A 22,264-nucleotide genomic window follows, 5' to 3' on the forward strand; every position below is an offset into this window, starting at 1 on the left:
TTCAACAAAAATTTGGGCAGTTCTGTGCTCCAGTTTCGATTTGCGTAAACACGCCGTGACGTTGCCGCCAAAGCAAGGTCAACTTGGACTGTTGTAGAACAGCAACAACCTATCATTCCTGTTTGTGGCCAGCAGAGAGCGCTGTTGTCATTAGAACTGAGGGTCCAAAGAGGCCGGTCCTCCTCGTCCTTCAAATCAAGTCAAGACGTTGTGTAACCAGTAAAACCACCGTGGGTAGAGCACGTGAAAAAAAAAGAGGCGCGTATCGCCCGATTTCCGGGAACATTTTAGGTTCTTCACTTCCAGTTTTGTGTTCCTCCAACGACGAGCCGCTTGACGACCTCCCAAAAAGTTTGTGTGCGGTACGTATGATGAGTGTACAGTACATTTGTGTACGCTTTTGCTTTGTTTTGTGCGTGGCTCGGCATCCTCACGGACGATAGTTTGAGAACGTTCAACTCTCAAATCAAAGCCCGCTCTTTACGTTTTGCTATGAAGTGGCAAATTTGTCATGTTTTCGTTTTGTTGTGACCATGTACACTACTACTGCTACTATTGCTAGTCTCCAACTACTCCAGGTACTACCAATACGCTCTTATCCATATAATTTCTATGATGCAAAATGTAAAGTGTAGATGATGGATGCTTTCAAAGCCTCATATTAGTGTATTCTATCTATCAATCTATTCAGTCCCAATTACTTCCTTCAAAAATACTTGGCTCCCCTAGTTATCACCATCATAAAAACAAAAACAAAACAGTATTGCACTGGGATGAATTGATCATCAAAATCGAGACGATTTTATGACCGCAAAGTGTATTTAGTATGACTGTGTGCCACTGTAAAATTGTGCACTTTGAACCTCAATGCTGTGCTTAAAATATTGGGGAACAAACGTAAATAAAATGGCACCTGAATAAATAAACAAAGATTAAATGCAATTGTCTCTAGCTGACAGATCTTGTGAGGTGATTGCCGCGATTCCTTTCTAAATACATTTTGTGTGTTTGAAGATAATTGATGAAAACCTGTGGAAAAAGACTGACAACAAAGTAGTCCTGAATTGTGGAGATATAGGGCCCTATTTTTGTGCTAAGCGCAAGTCTAGCGTAAAGTCAAACTGTGCGCATGGTGGCGTTTTTTTTCTTACGGTATTTTTGCTGATGGACATAAATAGATAGGGACACTTGCGCCGTTGTGGGAGTGAACACAATCGATTTGCTTCCTACCCAATGAAAGCGGCTAAACTTATTCCTTTCAAATTCAGCCCAGGAGAGTTGCGTACATAGTGATTGAGAGTTTGGAAGCAGAAATAGACTCGCAGAAGATCTAAGCGCGCCAAGCAAATTTATGAGGAACTGCAAGCTGATGTCAAGTTGATCACAAATGACCATTGTGAAATGGGTACTTGTAGGCTACCTTCCACCCAGATCATGTCCGTGTGTGTGAATCCCCAGCACGGCACAGCGCGGTCTGACAAATTCCCAAACATGGTAAGTAAACTAGTCAGCGAGTCAGCAGAACTCTATAAAAGTCCCCAATTACCAAATGCAGTTCTCCCGCATAGATCCTCAATTTCCCGAATGAATGAGCTGAATGTGGTAGGCTAATTAAAAACGCCTCTCACGATGACACAGTCCAGTTTTTCACCATTGCGCGGCTACAACCACACAATTGACGCAGATCTTGCGTTCGACGGCCGAAGATTCTTGCAGGTGCCTAATAAAGTGGCCCGTGATTGGACGTGAGGACACGCCATCCGTCCTTATGCACGATGTGACTTTAACAATGCTGCCACGCCTCCGGCCGTGTTTGCCGTTGAGGGAGAAGCGTCGAGAACGAGTGTTTCAGTGTCACCGTTCCCCTGTGACCCCCGCTCGAGTGGACACACAATACAGCGGGCCGGCCCGTGGAGCAGCTTCCCGCGAGGGCTTAGTGTAGCATGAATACGCGTTAATGGTCGCAGAGCATTGGCTCCCTATGTGACAATTGAGCTAAATCCATCCATGCACAGCAATTCCAATGAGGGACGAGGTAACACTTTTTTCTAAAGCCCCAGATAGCTCAGCTGGGGAGTTTGAACCCCCCCCCCCATCCCCGCCCCAAAATGCTAAAACTATCAATACGATTTTATAGTAGCCCAGACACACAATTAGGGGTGGAAAGCGCTCTCCAAGTGCCCGCTTTACAGCAAACAACATCAAGTCGGCCGTCTATGTTCACTCCCACAACGGCGCAAATGCCCCTTTCTAAGGCTTGCGGTGTTATCGTTGCGCTCCTGCAGGTCAGAGAGAAAATAAGCCAGGAATTGTGTTGGTCCAATAAAACTTTTTAACTGCCCACAATGCGGTGCAAAACATTTATTCAATTCGACAAGGCAAGGTAAGGGATATCCCCGACTGATTATGAATGTAAATGAAATTCCTCCCATCACTTCCACGTAGTTCCTTGGCTCCAAGATGGCACAAAATGGCATCAAAGCCAGAGCCCTATTTTAGCACAAAATGGCAAAACTGTGTTGCTTTTTTTTTCAGTAAGTAGACAGGTCCACCCCCCTAAAAAAAACTAAACGGGTGTGGATTGTAAGTGTATTTCTTTTCTCTATGTACTGCAGCAATTATTGCATTTACATGACAAAACAATGATAAATGGAAGCGCAGACACAGCTTTCCGCATGAACCGTAATTCCACTTTTTCATCCCTGTGATTTTCCAGAAGCGGTGTCAGCGCCAAGTGTCAGAATGAGATGTCGTCTCATAGCGGCTCCTTTGTGCAAATCAAGTTCGATGACATCCACTTCTTCGAGAACTGTGGCGGCGGCAGCTTCGGAAGCGTGTACCGGGCCAGATGGATCTGCCAGGACAAAGAGGTGGCCGTGAAAAAGCTGCTCAAGATTGAGAACGAGGTGGGAGTCATAATTGCCCTGAGGGGGCTTTTCATGTACACTTTCTACCTTTTTTTTTTTTTAATTGTCACGATTGTAATCATTTTAATTGCCAGCCCGTTTAGTGGGATGTGGTGACTTGCGCACACGTCATTCATGGTCATTATACTCCCCCCACCACGAGAACGGCTTTGCAAAAGAAACCTCCGGCAAAACACGGTGCCCCTGATTCAAACACCGGCACATTGTTTTAGGCACAGTGGTACGTCTACTTACGAAATTAATTGGTTCCGGAAGAAATGCCTTAACTAGAACATTTTCTAAGTAGTGACGCTTTTTCCACGTAAAAGCCCTAATCCGTTCCTAGACCCCCAAAATTCAAACAAAAAAAGGTTTTGTAAGCATAAAAATGCAGATTTTCTTCTCCCTGCTTCATGAAAACGACACGTGTGTCCACCGCCCAGGCTGAAATCCTCAGCGTCCTCAGCCATCGGAACATCATCCAGTTTTATGGCGCGATCGTGGAGGCTCCCAACTATGGAATCGTCACTGGTAAGTGACGCAAAAATATTTTTGCCCTGCACGCGCTTACCAGTTCCAAATACAAGACCAAATACAAGTCAAATTACTTTGACTACCGGTACTTGATAAGTGAAATTATTTTGTCATTTTATGTCAAGTATTCTTTTGATGGCGGCACGGGCGCCCGCGGCGGCTCCTCTTGTTGTCTGTTGTCTATATACGAGGGAGGAAATTTCATCTGTGCTGTATGTTAGCACGTTTGACAATAAAGACGTACTTGATGTACTTGAAATACTTAGTCAAGTCAAGTCAACAGTATTTCTCGAGCACTTTCAAACAGCCATCGCTGTATACAAAGTGCTGTACATGGAGCGATTTAACATGCACAATAAACAGTAAGACAAATCGGTAATAAAGGCGGTAGAAAGCACCAAGCAGTAAAATCAAGAACAAATCTAATTATTTGTCACAATTAATATTATTACGGGCGGCCCGGTAGTCCAGTGGTTAGCACGTTGGCTTCACAGTGCAGAGGTACCGGGTTCGATTCCAGCTCCGGCCTCCCTGTGTGTAGTTTGCATGTTCTCCCCGGGCCTGCGTGGGTTTTCTCCGGGTGCTCCGGTTTCCTCCCACATTCCAAAAACATGCGTGGCAGGCTGATTGAACACTCTAAATTGTCCCTCAGTGTGAGTGTGAGCATGGATGGTTGTTCGTCTATGTGTGCCCTGCGATTGGCTGGCAACCGATTCAGGGTGTCCCACGCCTACTGCCCGGAGACGGCTGGGATGGGCTCCAGCACCCCCCGCGACCCTAGTGAGGATCAAGCGGTACGGAAGATGAATGAATATTATTATTATTATATATAATATTATTATATTATACTGTATTATTAACTTAGTTTCAATAAAATATGATCAATAGAAAAAATAAATAAAAATGTCTCATTAGTTAGCCTGAATAACGCAGGAATATAAACGGCGAGCAGCAAGTAGAGAAAACATTTCTGCTGCGGCATCCATCTTGGCAACAGAAATGAAATTTGTTGTTGGAAAATCGCTCGTGGGTGTATGTTTATTCAAGGGCGAATCATATTACCGGCGGAAAGTGTTTATGATTACCCTTTGTAATTTCCTGTGTTGACTTTGTGCTCCCCAGCAGCCAATATGTACACGCGCTTCAATTTACATGCATGGAACTGATCTTCCTGAGACTCTAAAAATCGGTCAAAAAGTTGTGAAAAGCTAGCGATAGGCAGGAGGAGTTCATCCGGGCGTCCCTGTCATATTATCTTGGGAATGCGGACGCAACATATTCAAGTGCAAAGTGCGTCTGCAGGCAGGTATTGACTTGCTGCCGTCCGTTGTTGGTGTTTTTTGGCTTTGTATACGTTTGAAGCAAACGTGCCGCGGGTATAATAAGATGCCCGCGCGATAAACGGCGGTGATTAGTAAGTTAAGCTCGCCGTAAGTTGTCTTGGCAGCGGCGGAATGCACATTTTGCGGAAGTAGGCGTACCCGCCACCGAGTTTGGCTATTGTAAAACCTGACGGTACACATTCTTGAAAAGAAGCGCAGCTTTGAGCCTGTCAAACGTAAATAATTCCAAATAATAAGCAGAAAAAAAGATTTTTTTGGGGGGGTGGGGGGATTTTGTTTTGTTAGCATTTTTGTTAGCATTTTCATTAGGATGACTGATAAAATAATGATTTTTCCCCTCCTCCTCAACAATTAGTTTTACTTTAAAAATGCAAGCTTGATTGCTCAACATATCTTTCGCGTCCGAGTGCAAGTTTGACAGCCCCCCCCCCCCAAAAAAAAGCTAAATCTCCCATCAAAGCAAGAATGCAAATTATTTTGACTATAATACAAGATGCTAACATCAATCAGATCGGTACTTGTTTCCTGTCAGTGGTCTGTCAGACATACTTTGTTTAAAAAATAAAAATAAAAAAAACTAGACATTTTGGATGCAGGCGCAATGCTCTTCAAATGTTCCTCTGTGCTCTTGGGCCTGCCCCAGAAGTGTTTATTTTTGTGCTTTCCTGTTTCCTGGATAGAATACGCAAGCGGCGGGTCACTGTATGACTACCTTTCTTGTGACGAGAGTGAAGAAATGGACATGAGGCACATTATGACGTGGGCGACGGAGATCGCCAGAGGTGAGATAACCAAAGTTATCTACAAGTCAGCAGGCGTGACTGAAGTTCCTTTTCGTTTCAAGGCCCCCGACGAGTTGTCGTTCTCGAACATTTTACGCCAAGCCCCACCTTAAAAGACATCCCATAATGACCAGCATGATCACATTTTCACAAAAGAAAAAATGAGTAAAAAGTGTATTTTAAATATTATCCTAAGCCACTGGAACATTACGAGTTTAAATATTAATTTTAAAAAAGCCCGGTAGTCCAGTGGTTAGCACGTGGGCTTCACAGTGCAGAGGTACCGGGTTCGATTCCAGCTCCGGCCTCCCTGTGTGGAGTTTGCATGTTCTCCCCGGGCCCGCGTGGGTTTTCTCCGGGTGCTCCGGTTTCCTCCCACATTCCAAAGACATGCGTGGCAGGCTGATTGAACACTCTAAATTGTCCCGAGGTGTGAGTGTGAGCGTGGATGGTTGTTCGTCTGTGTGTGCCCTGCGATTGGCTGGCAACCGATTCAGGGTGTCCCCCGCCTACTGCCCGAAGACAGCTGGGATAGGCTCCAGCACCCCCCGCGACCCTAGTGAGGATCAAGCGGCTCGGAAGATGAATGAATGAATGAAATAAACAAATAAATAAAGAACAATTCTGCCGTACTGAAAAAAAAAAAAGTTTAACCGCGCTCTCTGCCTTGCGACAAACACCTTTCTTTGTGTTATTTTACATTTAACCTTTTTGGGGACAGCTTATCATGTTCTAAGTTTACTAGATGCGTGAAAGGATTAAATTGTATTTTATTGACTTATTTAATTTTGTTGTTGTCATACCGCAACTTGATGCCAGTCACTGTCGAGAGAGTTGGCCTTTTTAGCATCAGGCTAAGTCAGAACAACAACAACAACAAAAAGAAGAATTTCACAATAATAATGCGGGCTAAAAATTCACTGTTGCGTTTTATTTTGACATCAGGAATCCACTATTTACACTCGGAGGCCCCTGTAAAGGTGATCCACAGAGACCTGAAGTCAAGGAATGGTAACTATACGAGTTTTCGCTTCTCAAGTATACGCGGCAGCCAAAACATTAGGTACACCTTGCGCAATTCCATTTGACACACTCCAAAAATTGGATGAATGCCCGGTTTCGTCCGACAGATCATTTCCGCAGGTGTATATCCCACGTTGTTATGTGTGCAGTTTTAATGACCGCTTTGTCATTTTTAATCGCAGAGAAATTATGATTTGTCTTTCAGTTGTTATAACGGCAGATAAAGTCCTCAAGGTAGGTGTAATTCTGCACTATGGAGCTAATGTGTAGATTAAATGTAACGCAAATGATAGTTAATGGATAACTTGAGCTGATATTGTGTTGTTGAACACATTTTATGGTACATAGACATTATGATAAACAAAAAAAAAAATTATCATTATCAAAAAAAAAAAGTCATGCACCGCACATTCAATTACTAGCCAAGCAATTGTGTTGATATTTGTTGCTAATTTGCTTACACAGTCAATCGAAAGCTATTCAGGTTGTAAAATTTTCGTTTTCGCTTTTTTTTTTTTTACAGATTTGTGATTTTGGGGCCTCCAAGTTCCTGAACCACACGACGCGCATGTCTTTAGTGGGCACCTTCCCATGGATGGCGCCTGAGGTCATCCAAAGCCTGCCGGTATCTGAGACCTGTGATACTTTCTCCTACGCGGTGGTGAGTGGCAACAACCAGAGTTGGCGTAAACTGGAAAGAAATAGTGCGAGTGGGGGCGCGCATGCGTGTGTATGTGTCAATTTTTAAGATGCCAAAAAGTTTGAAGAAAGAATTCCCTCGGGAAAAGTTGCGGTTTGGAGCCACACCTCATCCGGGGGTGTGACGACCGCGGTTGGGGAAGTCACATGATTATGAGTCAACTTGTGCTTTTGAGAGCGTATGAAGCCGTTGGTTGCCCAAGACTCCATGTTCACACACAGAAAGAGCATGTTCATTCCAAACCAATTTTAAATCTCAACTGAACACGGTGACATGACATTGTGACTGCATTGAATGCATGACGATGACCGCAACCATTATTGGAACGCATGTTGAAGCGTTTTGACGTGTCCGAACGTGTGACTATTTCCGCAGGTGCTTTGGGAAATGCTGACACGCGAGGTACCGTTCAAAGGGCTGGAAGGCTTACAAGTTGCTTGGCTTGTTGTGGAAAAGGAGGAGGTAATTTATCACCCAATTGCTTAATTAATACCGTATATATCTTATCTTATCTTATTGCGCAAAAGAAGGAGCTGCACAATATCCACTCAAGTGAAGCCAAAAGCGGGTGCGTTCTTTGCGTTCCTTCTCATTATGTCACGACTACGTTCTACGTTTTTATAAATTACAGTCGTATCTTTTTTTGTTTAATCTGGGAGGCTGGATCGGAATAATGACATTTCCATTCATTTCAATGGGGAAAGAGTATTTGGTCTACAAACATGATTCATTCATTCATTCATTCATCTTCCGAACCGCTTGATCCTCACTAGGGTCGCGGGGGGTGCTGGAGCCGATCCCAGCCGTCTCCGGGCAGTAGGCGGGGGACACCCTGAATCGGTTGCCAGCCAATCGCAGGGCACACAGAGACGAACAACCAGTCACGCTCACACTCACACCTAGGGACAATTTAGAGTGTTCAATCAGCCTGCCATGCATATTTTTGGAATGTGGGAGGAAACCGGAGCACCCGGAGAAAACCCACGCAGGCCCAGGGAGAACATGCAAACTCCACACAGGGAGGCCGGAGCTGGAATCGAACCCGGTACCTCTGCACTGTGAAGCCGACGTGCTAACCACTGGACTACCGGGCCACCCTACAAACATGATCCCCGATGGAATGAAATGAAATTCTCAAGGCGCCACGGTAAGCACAATATTGGCAGCGCAGGTCTGTAAGTTCGCCTACTGCCCCAAGACAGCTGGGATAGGCTCCAGCACCCCCCCCCCCCCCCCCCCCGTGTGAGGATAAAGCGGATCGGAAAATGGATGGGTATTCGACAATGCGGCATTTTAGTTGAAACACTCCGACGTCACACTCGCCAGTGAATAGGAGGTCATTTGCGTTTCAGAGGTTGACTATCCCCAGCGGCTGTCCTGCCAGCTTTGCGAAACTGATGAGGGACTGCTGGATGACGGATCCAAAAGTGAGCGCCGCCAACACTCGAGCCGCCCATCGAGAGCCACGATGACTTAAAAAAGTTGTTGCCTCGATTCAGGAGAGGCCAACGTTCAAGCAGATCCTGTCTACTTTAGAGACCATGGCGAACGACAGCCAACTTCCCCAACAGTGCAACTCTTTCCTCCACAACAAGTCTGAATGGAGGTAAACGTCACGCCGTCATTCCGCGAAGGCCAACGCGACGTTATCGGCGGCTCAATGTGCACTCAGCCTAAAGGAAATTGCAAAGAATGGCGGGGAAATGTGGCTGACGGGGGTCGGGAAATACAAAAAAAAGAAGTGGAGATGGTTCATATAGATCTTTAATGACTTGACTGACGGCGATAGAAAGAGCATAAAAACCTCCAACCAATCCTCCATCTGGATATATTTCCTCTCTTTACCCATAAGGCCCTAAAAATAATCACCATCTTTTTCAAGTAGAAGTGTTTAATTGGGCTGTGTGAGCAGCTGGAGGTTCAGTTGATGTTCGGCACAGCCTGAGTCTCAGCTGCTACTTTATTCTGCCTCAGCCCCTCGGCGGCGGCGGCGGCGGCGGCGGCGGCGGCGGCGGCGGCGGCGCCGCGTGGCTTCTTCTTCATAAAGTCGCGCTGGCGCCGCCGCTGTGGCGTCCGCGCAAGGTGAGGCGGGCTCCAAATAGCCCACCGGTCACGTTGCGCCGAGTACAATCTCGCTAGACTCCAGGTGGTCCGAGAGATGTTTGTGCTTGTTTGAAGTTTCCGGAATATACACTCGTCGGGGCGGTGGGGGGGGGGGGGGGGGGGGGGGTAGTATGTTCAAGATTTTCCTTGACCTTGTCACCTCTGCGCCACCACATTGAAGAAAGCCGAAAATGCAAAGCTAGAGGATGAACTGAACTGACTTTTATGATGATTTGCAAAAGTACGTGATCGCAATTATTCGAAATGATTGAAATCACGATGATGGAACACAATTATTTATGGATTTCAAATTTATTCCTCTACTAAAACTCAACTTGAAATAACAACCAGAGAATAAAAGCATACAATAAAATAATACATTAAAATAATGGCAAATTTTAAAAAAAACTTTCAATTGAGTTTTATTAATTTTTCAGAAAAGGAAGAATATATGCCAAAAAAGAGGGGAAGAAAATAAATCAAACCTTAATTACAACCACAACTCCATCCATCCACTTTTTTTTCCCTTCCGTAATCCTGTTAAGTACCAAACCAACCACCCAAAATGTCAGATATGACACAAATCACATATCCGAGTCTTGTTGAGACTTTTTTTTTTTGGGTGGTGTTGCAGGGGCGAAATCGAAGCCACGCTCGACAGGCTGAAGAAGCTGGAGAGAGACCTGAGTAGCAAAGAGCAGGAGTTGAAGGAGAGGGAGCGCCGGCTGAAGATGTGGGAGCGCAAACTCATCCAACAGTCCAACAGTCCGGTAAGTTGCTCCTTGGCGCTTTTTTTCACCCTTGCCACAATCTTGCGGTGAAGTGGCCTCGGCAGCGCCTCCTCTCTGCCAGTGAATGAATTACAGAAGCCCCCACCACCACAATGTGGGAAGTGTATGAGGCATTGGTGGAAGAAAGTACATGAGCAACGTTGCCACAGTGACCTTAAAAAAGTAACTTAGGTACTTGACTGATGGCATGTTTTGGAAAGTCATTTATTCATTTTTCTATTTTGTGATTTTCAAAGTCGGCTTCACAGTGCAGAGGTACCGGGTTCGATTCCAGCTCCGGCCTCCCTGTGTGGAGTTTGCATGTTCTCCCCGGGCCTGCGTGGGTTTTCTCCGGGTGCTCCGGTTTCCTCGCACATTCCAAAAACATGCGTGGCAGGCTGATTGAACACTCTAAATTGTCCCTTGGTGTGAGTTTGGATGGTTGTTTGTCAATTTGTGCCCCGTGATTGGCTGGCAACCGATTCAGGGTGTCCCCCGCCTACTTACCGAAGACGGCTGGGATCGGCTCCAGCACCCCCCGCGACCCTAGTGAGGATCAAGCGGCTCGGAAGATGAATGAATGAATATATATATATATATATATATATATATATATATATATATATATATATATATATAATTTATATTTAAATTATAAATAAACATATTTTCTGGATTTCGCTTAATATAAATGAGCTACTTTTTTTTATAAGAAATAAATAGAGTACCGGGTATTCTAGACTACTCCTAACATAAATAATTAAAAAAAAAATTAAATCGACATTAAATTTGAAGAAGTGTTATTGAAGCTAGATAACACTCTGTTGACAGCACAGCGTTTGCGACAAATGATCATAGTTTGGCGTTTAGCTGATACAAACTCAAAACAGTGACTGCATTTCCTGCTTGGAAATGCAAATCTCTCTCTGTCTATATTCTATCGTAGGAATTCGTTATGAGTCGACAACACGTCGTAAACGTGACACGACGCATACGTGACATCAGTCCCTCAGACAGGAATGTGACCAACAACCATTCGCTCTCACACTCACACCTAGGGACAATTTAGAGTGTTCAATCAGCCTGCCATGCATATTTTTGGAATGTGGGAGGAAACCGGAGCACCCGGAGAAAACCCACGCAGGCCCGGGGAGAACATGCAAACTCCACACAGGGAGCCCGGAGCTGGAATCGAACCCGGTACCTCTGCACTGTGAAGCCGACGTGCTAACCACTGGACTACCGGGCCGCCTCCATTTAAAAAGTTTTTTAAAAAATGATTTCTGGTAATAGTTCAGAAGTAGCAGTTTGTTTGTTTGTTTTTTTTTGGGGGGGGGGGGGTCTTCCGGGCGGTTTACGGCCTGCATGTCCTTCCCGTCCGGCCCTGTTCTCACCTGACCAACCAAGAAGCTAAATCAATGTGCCACATCTGTCGGTCAACTCAAATTCCAACGAATGCAGGATTGGTGTTGTGGAAAAACTTGTTTCTCGATCAATTACTCCTAAACCATTAGCTATAATTACTCATCGTGAAAGCGCTATTTTGGTGTGCTTCTTGTGCGTTTTATGCATTTAGTCTGTCATTCGGGAAAAAGAGCCATTTGACAGAGAAATGAATTCTCCATTGAGTCCTCGGCCGCCTATGGACATTATGGAACTCATTTGCGCTACGCTCAATGTGCCATGCTGTGAAGAAAGACGCCACGAGTGCCGGTTCCTCGGGGAAAAGCCAATCTTTTATGATCAGCTGACATTTTGCTGACATTAAGATTGGCCAATTTGTTCTGAATGCGGCGGAGTGCACTTGTTGGGCCAGTCTCTCACTTACTGAGATGTCCTTGTGTGAAGTACTTAATAGGACAAAAATAATTTGCTATTTTAATAATTACAATGTCTTTGCAGATTTGACCCCGGAAATGCTGCTCATGCCTTGCGTAATTCTATTCGACGTTGTTCCATTCCGGGGCATTGTTCACGTTGAATTTGCAGCACTGTTGTGTTTTGGGATGAGCTTCATATTGTTGTTCTCATTTGTCTTAGGATTTAATAAAAGTATTTTTAAAAAAAAGAAGAAAAAACCGCAACCAACGGGGAAAAAAAATTAGATATTCACATTTCTGTCTTGTTTTGCCATCACTTGACACGGCCTCAAACATGAACACAGAAATGGCAGTTTCAGAAGATGAACGCCAGGCCACGAGTAGCGCGATGCCGCAATTTTGTATTTAGCAGTCAGAAATTCCTCCCAAATTTTGCTCCGATTTTTGAAATGTCTTCCTCACGTCACATTTTGAATAGAATCCCAAATGTTTTTTTTCTTCTTTATGTCTTTGTTCCTTTACATTTGCGGTGATGCGAATGAGCGACCGTTTTAAGGCGATTATCCATCCATTTAGAGCTTGGACGGAAACCATTTACAGAAAATCTTGCTGGACTAAAAACCTTCATGGGTCTGATTGCGTCGCGTACCTTTTGGCCCACATGGAGGGAGGACTGCATGTTTAAAAAAAAAAGAAAATTGTGCAGATTGCACATAACAACAAGTCACAAGTTTGAAGAAAGGACTCTTATTTGCTAAAGTGGCGTTTGAAATAAGACGGAATGCTTCCTTCCAAAAGCGCAGCGTGGAGGAGGCGGGAAGCGCAGTAGCAGCAACAGCCTCCGCCGCCGTATCCCGAGGCCCGCATTCAGCTTTTAATCTGAAGGAGACGCTGAAAAGAGACGACTCCCCTCACTTAAGTCGTCTTTGCTTCCAATTTTCCACGCCGCGCTTTCTGTCATCACGCACCATTCTACCCATCACAATGACGCCGTCTTTATTTTGCCTCTCCGGCTTCTGCGCCATTACGTTTATTGAGCAATAAATGATTTTGTCATTCAAATGGGAGGGCGTCGGGCGCGGGCGGACGGACATTCGAGTCTGATGAAAGACCGTCGGCGGGGGCCCTGACGGAAAGAAAAAAAAAAATGTCTTCCATTTTGGGGACATTTCCGCCTCACGTTTGCCAAATTCCAATTCTCCTGACGTGCGTTTGTCCTTTTGCGTCCCATCCGTGCAGCTGCTGCCTACGCTGGACATCTACACGTGGACGGAGGAGCACGTGGTCAGTGTGGCGACGACGCACCGCGCTTCTTTGATTGTTCTTTACCGCTAACATGTGTCCGTCATGCCGCGCAGTATTTCTGGATGCAGCAAATATTCGGTGAAGGTTTGTAACGACACCCCCCCCCCCCCCCCCCCACGACCCCACACACATGATTTTGAAAGGTTGATCGTCCGTATGAGCTGACCTTGTCGTTGTCTCCACCTTAGAGGGCGGCGCATACGGCATGCACCTTTATGCTGACCTATTTCGAGACAATCACATCACGGGAAAAAGGCTCTTACTGCTGTCGGAGAACGACATGCGCGACATGGGCATCAAGTCCAAAGGTCACGTCATGCACCTGAAGGCAAGGCCGGGGCTAAAACGTCGGGATGGATCACATGATGCTTTTGGACGCTTGTTGTGATATTTCTGTCGCGTTTCCGCTTTGGCAGAGTGAAATTGAAAAGCTCACCAATGATTACCTCGGCCTGGTGCACTTTCCACCTCTGCTCAAGGTAAGAGTGCGATAAGTCTTCCCTTGAACCTGTTTGCTCGTGTCCGAGTTGTTTTTATGAGGGCTGTTGTAAACTCGCTCTGTTGGAAAAGTTCCCAAAAATACTGTGCAGGCTATGTCGTTCTTAAAAAAAAAAAAAAAAGATGCATGACACTATAAACAAAAGTGAATGGCTGTAATAAAATGCCGTCAGGCAGGAAAGAGAACAAAGAAAATATTCTACTGCGAACAGAGCGTAACATTTGCTTGAGCTCCCATTCTCACGTGGTACAGGTGTTCCTAATGTTGTGACCCTTGAATGTAACTTTTGTTGAACTTTTTTTTTTGTTCTTTCTAGGAAGAGCTTGAAAACGAGGTGCAGAGCAGTCAAAGCGTTAACCTCGAACTCGTCTTTGGGTACCACTGGAAGCCAGGGACAGGAAAATCGGTAAGTTTCTTATTTGACTGTGCTTTATTTTGAAATTCATGATACACATTTGAAAATAGTCGCTGAAAACACGTGAAAGACTGAGAATTATTTAAAAGAGTCAATTGCGGAGGTGTAACATTCAACTTTTTTTCTTCTTTTTTACTATTTCGGTTAGCTAGTTAGCATCGCTTAGCTAGTTAGCATCGCTTGCTAACTCGCTTGCTAACAAGCGATGCTAACTAGCTAACCGAAATATTAAGAAAGAAGAAAAAAAGTTGAATGTTACACCTCCGCAATTGAGTCTTTTAAATAATTGTTAGCAAGCGATGCTAACTAGCTAAGCGATGCTAACTAGCTAACGAGCTAAAAAGCCTAAAAAAGTATCTTCTCTTCAGTGTGTCCGCTAGCATGGCTGCTTTTGAGCACGGACAGAAGGAAATGATTTTTTTTTTGTCCATTTCATTCCATATTTGGCAGAGTAAAATACCGATAACCGATTAATCAGCCGATGAGTTCCAAAAATATAAAATGAAGAAAGGAACTACTTTTTTTTATCCCTTAAAATTTACAAGAGTAAGTACAGCATATTAATTAGAGGCATTACAACATTTGACTGTTTCACAATTCTGCAGTTTTACTGTAGAGAGTTTAACATCTCTGTTTTTAATTGATTTCTTATCGGCCGTTGTATTTTGAAAGTGTCAATATGTGTCAAAATGTCGAGTATCAGCCCTGATAATCGGTCCGGCCGATAATCGGTCCATCGCAAGCGTGTACCCGGGCTTAAGGGCCGGCATGGCTGCTTTAGAACGCCTCATTGTTGCGCGGCGAAAGGCCGGTCACAACCCACTGGGATGTCTTCCAGCCACCAGAAGCTTTAGGCAGATATATTTCACAGCTCCAACGTCTCGTCCGTTCTGTTTAGGCATAAGAAAGCTGCTACACAAATGAGCGCGCACGCTCGTGACGTATTCGATTGAAAGTGTATTGATTATCTGGTCATGATGTTTTGTTTACCAGCGTAAGGGAATTTTCTCACATGTTGCCCCTCTGTGTGTCCAAATAAAGAAAGCAATCAAGCTTGAGCGTGATTCGATTTCAAAAAGGCAGAATTGGATGTAGGTGCCGGTGTACCCAATAAAGTGGTCAGTCCGTTTAAGCGGACAGCAAAAAATGTGTTCAATCAATGACGACGCTTTGGTGGCAGTCGGAGCATTGATATGCCGAGGCTTTCCCTAATGATAGCTGTTACACTGACCATTAGAGGCATCATTTTACAGGTAGAAAAGCAGACAAATAAACATGTCATTCTCCTGCATGTACCGCATCCCGCGCCACTCACTCGCCGCCCTTTGTGAGCGCCCAGAAAAAAAAAAAGAAAAGGCCGGCTCTTCACTTGCCGTTCGAATTTAATCAAAAGTAGCCCATTTAGCCAGAAGTCGTTTTCTTTTTCAAAGGAAAACGTTATTTAATCTTTCAGCTGTTCATTGTCCCATCATAAATAGTCCTCTTTCAGTGTGTTCGCCGGGGCTGAAACGAGCCCGCTAATTGCCTCCCATTTCTTCTGACATGTGGTGGTTTAGCGGGTCGAAAACACAGCGGGGAGAAGGAAACAGGAGGCTGAGAAAATGAGAGCTAATTATTTTCCCCTGCCTGGTGTCAGGTTCCGTGTCAGCCTTGTTTTTACAAACTGGAAGGGTTTTTTTTTTTTTCCTTTTTTGCTGTGTGCGTGCGTGTGTGTGTGTGCACAAAATAAAACAAACCCACACTGCATTTTTCCCCTCCTCTTCGCGCCCGTCTTTGCTGGCGGTGTCATGGAAGCAGCTGCACTTCTCAAAGACAAAATGAGGGCCTCGCGATTGAGCGGCCACCATCTGACAGCCACTGAGGGTTCCCTGCTAATGAGGATATCACCGTGCAGCCAAGTGAAAGGTGCTGAATTATGTATGAGTTGTCATTATATGCACTCGGTCCAAGGCATCATTACGCCACATTGTTTCTGCCGGAGTGATTAGACTCGCGGCCACGCGGGAGCCCCAGTGCGACCGTCCCGGGGCCAACGCCGAGGCCACCGGTGTGTTTCCGAGCGCGGCCAGATTCCCTTTTCAGATGACCCCCCCCCCCCACCCCCCCTCCCCTCCGCCTCACAGCCCCCAGTGGGAGAGGGCGAAGGCTCCTCAGACGAGTGTGTCAGCGCCGCTCCTCTGATGTCCTTCCCTGTGATCAGCGCACAATGGATTGGCCCGCACCCTGAACCCCGTGTGGTTAAGCGGTGACCTGTGGCTTCGTGGCGGGCGTTTGGGGATTGGTTGGAATCATTACTGCTTCGTCAGCGTGTAGCGCGCAAGGGGAAAAAGGGGCTATGGCATTGTTCCCATTTGGATGGACCCCCCCCCCTCTACGGGGATGTTATGTGAGGAAGAAAACAACCACAACACCGGTTTGGTGGACGATACTTTCAGATACAACTGGACACTTTTGGTGATCCTTTTGGGTCAAACTATTTTTTTCCCCACCCGATGTACGGACATTCACCCCCCCCCCCCCTACATTATTTGATAAAAACTAGTCATTTTGAGATTGAATATTTTACACGCGTCCCTGAAAATGCTGTCCACTCTGCAACTCTACTTCCAACTGAAATCCACAGGTGGCTTCAATGACATTACATTTTAGCTGGGGGGGGGGGGGGGATGATTACATTTCAAGTCCAATTTACAATAAAAATGCTTCTAGGACTTCCGGTATGACAACAAGAGGGTAAGCTGCAAACGCATGGAGCGACCGGCCGTACGAGCAAAAAAAAAAAACGGAGAAAAAAAACGACAAAAGAACGGAGGCAGCGATCCGAACATAGGATAAGATGGATATGAACAAAGCTCTGCCTGGAAAGGGAAAGGAGAAGAAGAAGAAGAAGAGCGAGAAACAGACTGAAAACACGCACAAGGAAGGTGAAGTGGGATCGGGGCTAGCGGCTATTGCTAACATAGCATTAGCTCGCGACATCGACAATCAACCTGCCTGGGCGTCGGCATTGCAGGCTAATCTAGGAATAAGAGCCAAAATGGACACGGGAAAACACCATTTGGATGGCAAATTGGACAGAATCGCCAAAACAAATGGAGGAGATGAAACAAGGACTTGAAAACTTGCGGGAGGAAACTAAGAGAAAGCTCAAATCCGTGAACGCTGACATCCGGGTGCAAAGGAATTATATTGAGATGCTGGAAGAAAGAGCAGGTGAAGTGGAGGACTGGAGTACAGAGGTACAGGAAATTCTCACTGACTCACTCGAACAGCAAAGGAAGCTCCAACAGAAAGTGGCCGACTTGGAAGGAAGGTCGAGGAGGAACAACGTTTGAATTTGGGGACTGAAAGAGGGTGTCGAGGGAGATTCCGCAATCGACTATGTGGATAAGCTTATCCATAAAGAGCTGGGAATATCCGAAGATATTCAACTACAGGATACAAAGTGCGCACAGAGCGCTAGCTCCAAAAGCATTATTGAACAAACCACCACGAGCGATGATAGTAAACATGCTGAGATTCAACATCAAAGAAAACGTACTCGGGACGGCCTGGCGAACGCCGCTCCGAGTGGAGGGAAACGGAGTGACCTTTGACCATGACTACGCGACAGAAGTGGCGGCTAAAACGTCGAGAATATGCTGGAGTTAAAAAAAAAATCGAAAGGAGAAGGGAATTAGGTTCCAATCCCCGATGGACACACTGAGGGTCCACTGGACTGAAGGAGTGAAAATATACAACGGCGCTCAGGAGGCGGCGGAGGCGATGCGGATGAGAGGGTGGCAGGTGCCGAGGGTGGCAGGGTGCCGAGCCTTGGACAAGAGAACCCGACGACACAACAGAAATGGTGAAAATAAACATACTGCCGAGATTGCTCTACCTCTATCAGTCGCGACCTATACCCATACCACAGAAACAATTTATAGAATGGGATAAACTGACCTCAAGATTTATCTGGGGGGGGGGGCGGGGGGGGGGGGGGGGGGTAAGCGACCGAGGATCAGGTTGACGACACTACAGTTGCCCAAGGAAAAGGGAGGATTGGCTGTACCGAATTTTAAGGATTACTACCATGCAGCATGTAGCATGTTGGTGTAACGGAGAGTATAGAGCAAAATGGAAAGAAATTGAAGTGATGGCCGAGGGATACCTTACTCAAACACTGAATGTATGTTTTGTCATTTTCATCATACGACATGTGAAGTCAAGCTACGTGAAGTCATCTCCGGTCTGTGTCGTAGGACAGCGTTCAGAACCATTTATTTGTTTAACACTGTCAGCGTGCTAACTGTGAAGGTCCTCCGTGTGCTCATTAAATGCTATCGTTAGCCAAAAATGTTCACCCTGTCAGCGAGCCCTCCGATAGTATTTTGCCGTTTGTCTTCGCGTTGTCTGCTCGCATAACAACGGGCATAAAGTTCGATGGAAGAAATCTCAAAAGCACCTCATGTTGCTTGCTGTGCCTCTCCGAGTGCCACAAGTACCGCTGGGGAGTGTTCCCGTTTGACTGACGACCATTCGTTTCTGAGGCACTTCCGCCGAACGCCCTCTAGGTTGTGCTGTTGCTTCACCCACCGGAGTTCTCCACATAGAAAAAGTGGCCTGCTCAATTATTTTATTCCAGGGTGGCAATCAGGCGTCGGTTTGCTGAGTGCACTTAGACTGCCTGCCGTGCCTTACAATGAACTATTTCCCTGTTAAGGACTGCAAGTGGAAAATGTTCCTGGAACTCGACGGAGACGACGCGGCCTTAACTTACATCAAGGATGTCGTCTTCAGCCTCAATCGGCAGGATGTGGAACCCATGCGGATGACAAAGGTTTCATGTGCTCCGTTCGTTCTCCCTCCACCCCTTTTTTGTTTTTGTATTGTATCACACTAACGCACACATTCCGTTCGAAACGCAGCCGCCGTTTGTGATGGACAAATGGATTGTCGGCATCCAGCCGAACCAGAAAATGGACTACGCAGTCAGCTATAAGGTGAACGATGACACCCGCCAATCACTTGTTGATTCCATGAAGCAGTAACACACGATTCAGTTCGGTTCGAGTACATGACTTACTGTGTTATCGTTGCCAAAGGTACTGGTCCCTTTTTGGCAAATGACAGGAAATTGGTGACTTTATATGCCAGTAGGAGTGGAATGTGGGTAATGTGTAGTAAGGCGTTTTTTGACGAAAAAGATGACCATGTACAGTAAGGCGTTTTTTGGACGAAAAAAAACGACCATGTATAGGAAGGCGTTTTTTGATGAAAAATTTATGAAAAAAAGACCGGGTATAGTAAGGCGTTTTTTGACAAGAAAAACGACCATGTATAGTAAGGCGTTTTTTGATGAATAAAACGACCATGTATAGGAAGGCGTTTTTTGATGAAAAAAAGGACCATGTATAGTAAGGCGTTTTTTGACGAGAAAAACGACTACGTATAGTAAGGCATTTTTGGATGAAAAAACGACGATGTATAAAAAGGCGTTTTTGACGAAAAAAACGACCATGTATAGTAAGGCATTTTTAGACGAAAAAAAACGACCATGTGTAGTAAGGCATCTTTGGAAGAAAAAAACTACCATCAGAATCAGAATCAGAATCATCTTTATTGGCCAAGTATGTAGAACACACAAGGAATTTGTCTCCGGTATGACACGCTGCACTAGTATCATCGTAAACAACAAAATCATTGAACCATTTTAGAGTAACCAGTAGTTTTGTAGTACCATTTTGTGGTGCAAGAAGAGTGACTATGTATAGGAAGGCGTTTTTTGATGAAAAAAAGACCATGTATAGTAAGGCGTTTTTTGACGAGAAAAACGACCATGTATAGTAGGGCGTTTTTTGATGGAAAAAAGGACCATGTATAGTAAGGCGTTTTTTGCTGAGAAAAACGACCATGTATAGTAAGGAGTTTTTTGATGAAAAAAAGACCATGTATAGTAAGGCGTTTTTTGACGAGAAAAACGACCATATATAGTAAGCCGTTTTTCGATCAAAAAAACGACCATATATAGTAAGCCGTTTTTCGATCAAAAAAACGACCATGTATAGTAGGGCGTTTTTTGATGAAAAAAAGACCATGTATATAGTAAGGCGTTTTTTGATGAGAAAAACGACCATGTATAGTAAGGCGTTTTTTGACGAGAAAAACGACCATGTATAGGAAGGCGTTTTTTGAAGAGAAAAACGACCATGTATAGTAAGGCGTTTTTTGACGAAAAAGATGACCATGTATAGGAAGCCGTTTTTTGGTGAAAAAAAGGACCATGTATAGTAAGGCGTTTTTTGACGAGAAAAACGACCATGTATAGGAAGGCGTTTTTGACGAAAAAAAGACAATCTATAGTAAGGCGTTTTTTGACGAGAAAAACGACCATGTATAAAAAGGCGTTTTTGACGAAAAAAAACGCCTTCCTATACATGGTCTTTTGTTTTTCATTCAAAAACGCCTTACTATACATGGTCGTTTTTTTTTCGTCCAAAAACGCCTTCATACCCTTCCTCGCGGACACTTTTTTAACTCATCATGGGCTTATTTTAAAGCAAATGATTTGTCCTTGCTAACATGTCAATACAGAGTAATGTCAGGTTACCAAAGTCAACTAAACACAGCTGCCCCATGACGTGGTGTCCGACTGGTGGACAGGATGTCATCAAAACGGTGGAGCTTGTCATCGAACCGACAACCGTTCACTTTAACTTGAGCCCCAGAAGCGGGATAAACTCCGGTAAGATGTGAAAAAAAAAGAAAGTGACCCTCTATTTGGTTCCCTGCTACAACACAATTGGTGTCATGTGTGTTAGACATCGACCAAGCTTGGATGCGCAGTGTGAGGCTCCGGCAAATCGTCCGGCAGAAGACACAGCAGCCCAACGCCGCCCTCCCCACTTTCACCAGCTCGGGAGCCTGCACGCTTCCTCAGTTCCTGTCGGCGCACGAAAGCCAAGCGTCGTCTTACGCTGCGGTGGCGCGGCGCTCGCCCGTCCGTGCCCCTGTCATCCCCTGGAACGACTCTCGCAGCTCCTCGCCCACCGCCGGCCTCTCGGCTAAACTGTCCCCGCTCTACTTGGGGTCAAAGGGCAGCAGTCCGTGCAGCACCACGTCAGAGGGCACGTTGGAAAGAGAGCGACCCCTCAGCGCGGGCGTTGTCCTCGAGTACAGACGACAGGGCTTTTTTGGCAGCGCCGCGGGTCAAGGGAGGGGCAATACGAGAGGGGGCCAAAGCGGCAATAAAAGCAACAAAAACCCACGACAGCCAATGAGGCCGCGGTCCAACAGTTACGGCTACGCAGCGCAGATCCGCCCACGTGTAATACCCGGTATTATGTCAGTGACGGAAAACCCCAACGAGGAAAGTGAGGATGCCAAAGCCAGCAACGATGGCGGCTGGATCAAAGTGGAGCGCCACAAAAGGTTACTGCGACAGGACAATAAAGCGGTGAGGGGTCGCCCGAGGCGAGGAGGGCGGGGAGGACGTGGCGCTGGGGGGAGGACTTAATATGGCGTGCGCCGTACATGTCAGCAACTGAATTGAGTTTACCATGTAAATATTTTAATACATGCTCTTCAAGGGAGTTGTACAAGATGTGTAGGAATGAATTATGAGGTTTGTATTTATAAAAATAAAATATAAAAGCTCATTTAAATCATGCTCAAAATATATTTATTAAAGTTACAACATGCCTAAGAGTTGTTGCTTCTTTGTTTTTACTCACATTTCTGATAACACTGTTCCTAATTAAGTGGCTTGTATTTTTTATTTAATTTTATTTTTTTTCCAGTAAGCATATAACAGCATAAAGCGCTATACAAGTGAAAGTCCAAGACCAAACATGAAAAGCACACATCCATTTTTTTCCCCGGAGATATGCAAAATGTATTTTGCGTAACAATGAATTCGGTTTGTGGATATAGGTCACGTGTTTTGTTGGGGAGCTGGAAGATGGTCATGGAAGTAGGTTTGGTCAAAGTCTCCTACATATATGTATAATCTTTAAAAAAATAGTATTTTATTTTTAATGTAAGTAGACTATCATAAACTGCTACATATTTATGTTACAAAACAGA

The 22,264-nt window shown here is 45.2% G+C and overlaps 1 protein-coding gene across 2 annotated transcripts; it reads left to right on the forward strand.

Annotated features, from left to right (window-relative positions):
• Nucleotides 1-193: 193 nt before the first annotated feature.
• map3k20a (mitogen-activated protein kinase kinase kinase 20a) lies at nucleotides 194-21,884 on the forward strand. Of its 2 annotated transcripts, XM_052082435.1 has the most exons (20): nucleotides 194-362; nucleotides 2,717-2,906; nucleotides 3,350-3,437; nucleotides 5,464-5,565; nucleotides 6,511-6,576; nucleotides 6,794-6,822; nucleotides 7,112-7,249; nucleotides 7,664-7,750; nucleotides 8,641-8,715; nucleotides 8,788-8,894; nucleotides 10,026-10,161; nucleotides 13,221-13,265; nucleotides 13,340-13,370; nucleotides 13,475-13,614; nucleotides 13,703-13,765; nucleotides 14,102-14,191; nucleotides 18,903-19,019; nucleotides 19,108-19,182; nucleotides 20,774-20,924; nucleotides 21,001-21,884. In XM_052082435.1, the coding sequence occupies exons 2-20, from the start codon at nucleotides 2,748-2,750 to the stop codon at nucleotides 21,693-21,695; spliced, it is 2,394 nt and encodes a 797-aa protein (XP_051938395.1). In that variant the 5' UTR covers nucleotides 194-362; nucleotides 2,717-2,747; the 3' UTR covers nucleotides 21,696-21,884. The 2 variants fall into 2 exon arrangements, with proteins under 2 accessions (XP_051938395.1, XP_051938396.1); XM_052082436.1 differs by lacking the exon at nucleotides 6,511-6,576.
• Nucleotides 21,885-22,264: the final 380 nt, after the last annotated feature.

Source organism: Hippocampus zosterae, chromosome 12 (assembly GCF_025434085.1).
Source record: "Hippocampus zosterae strain Florida chromosome 12, ASM2543408v3, whole genome shotgun sequence".
In the NCBI taxonomy this organism is placed as follows: domain Eukaryota; kingdom Metazoa; phylum Chordata; class Actinopteri; order Syngnathiformes; family Syngnathidae; genus Hippocampus; species Hippocampus zosterae.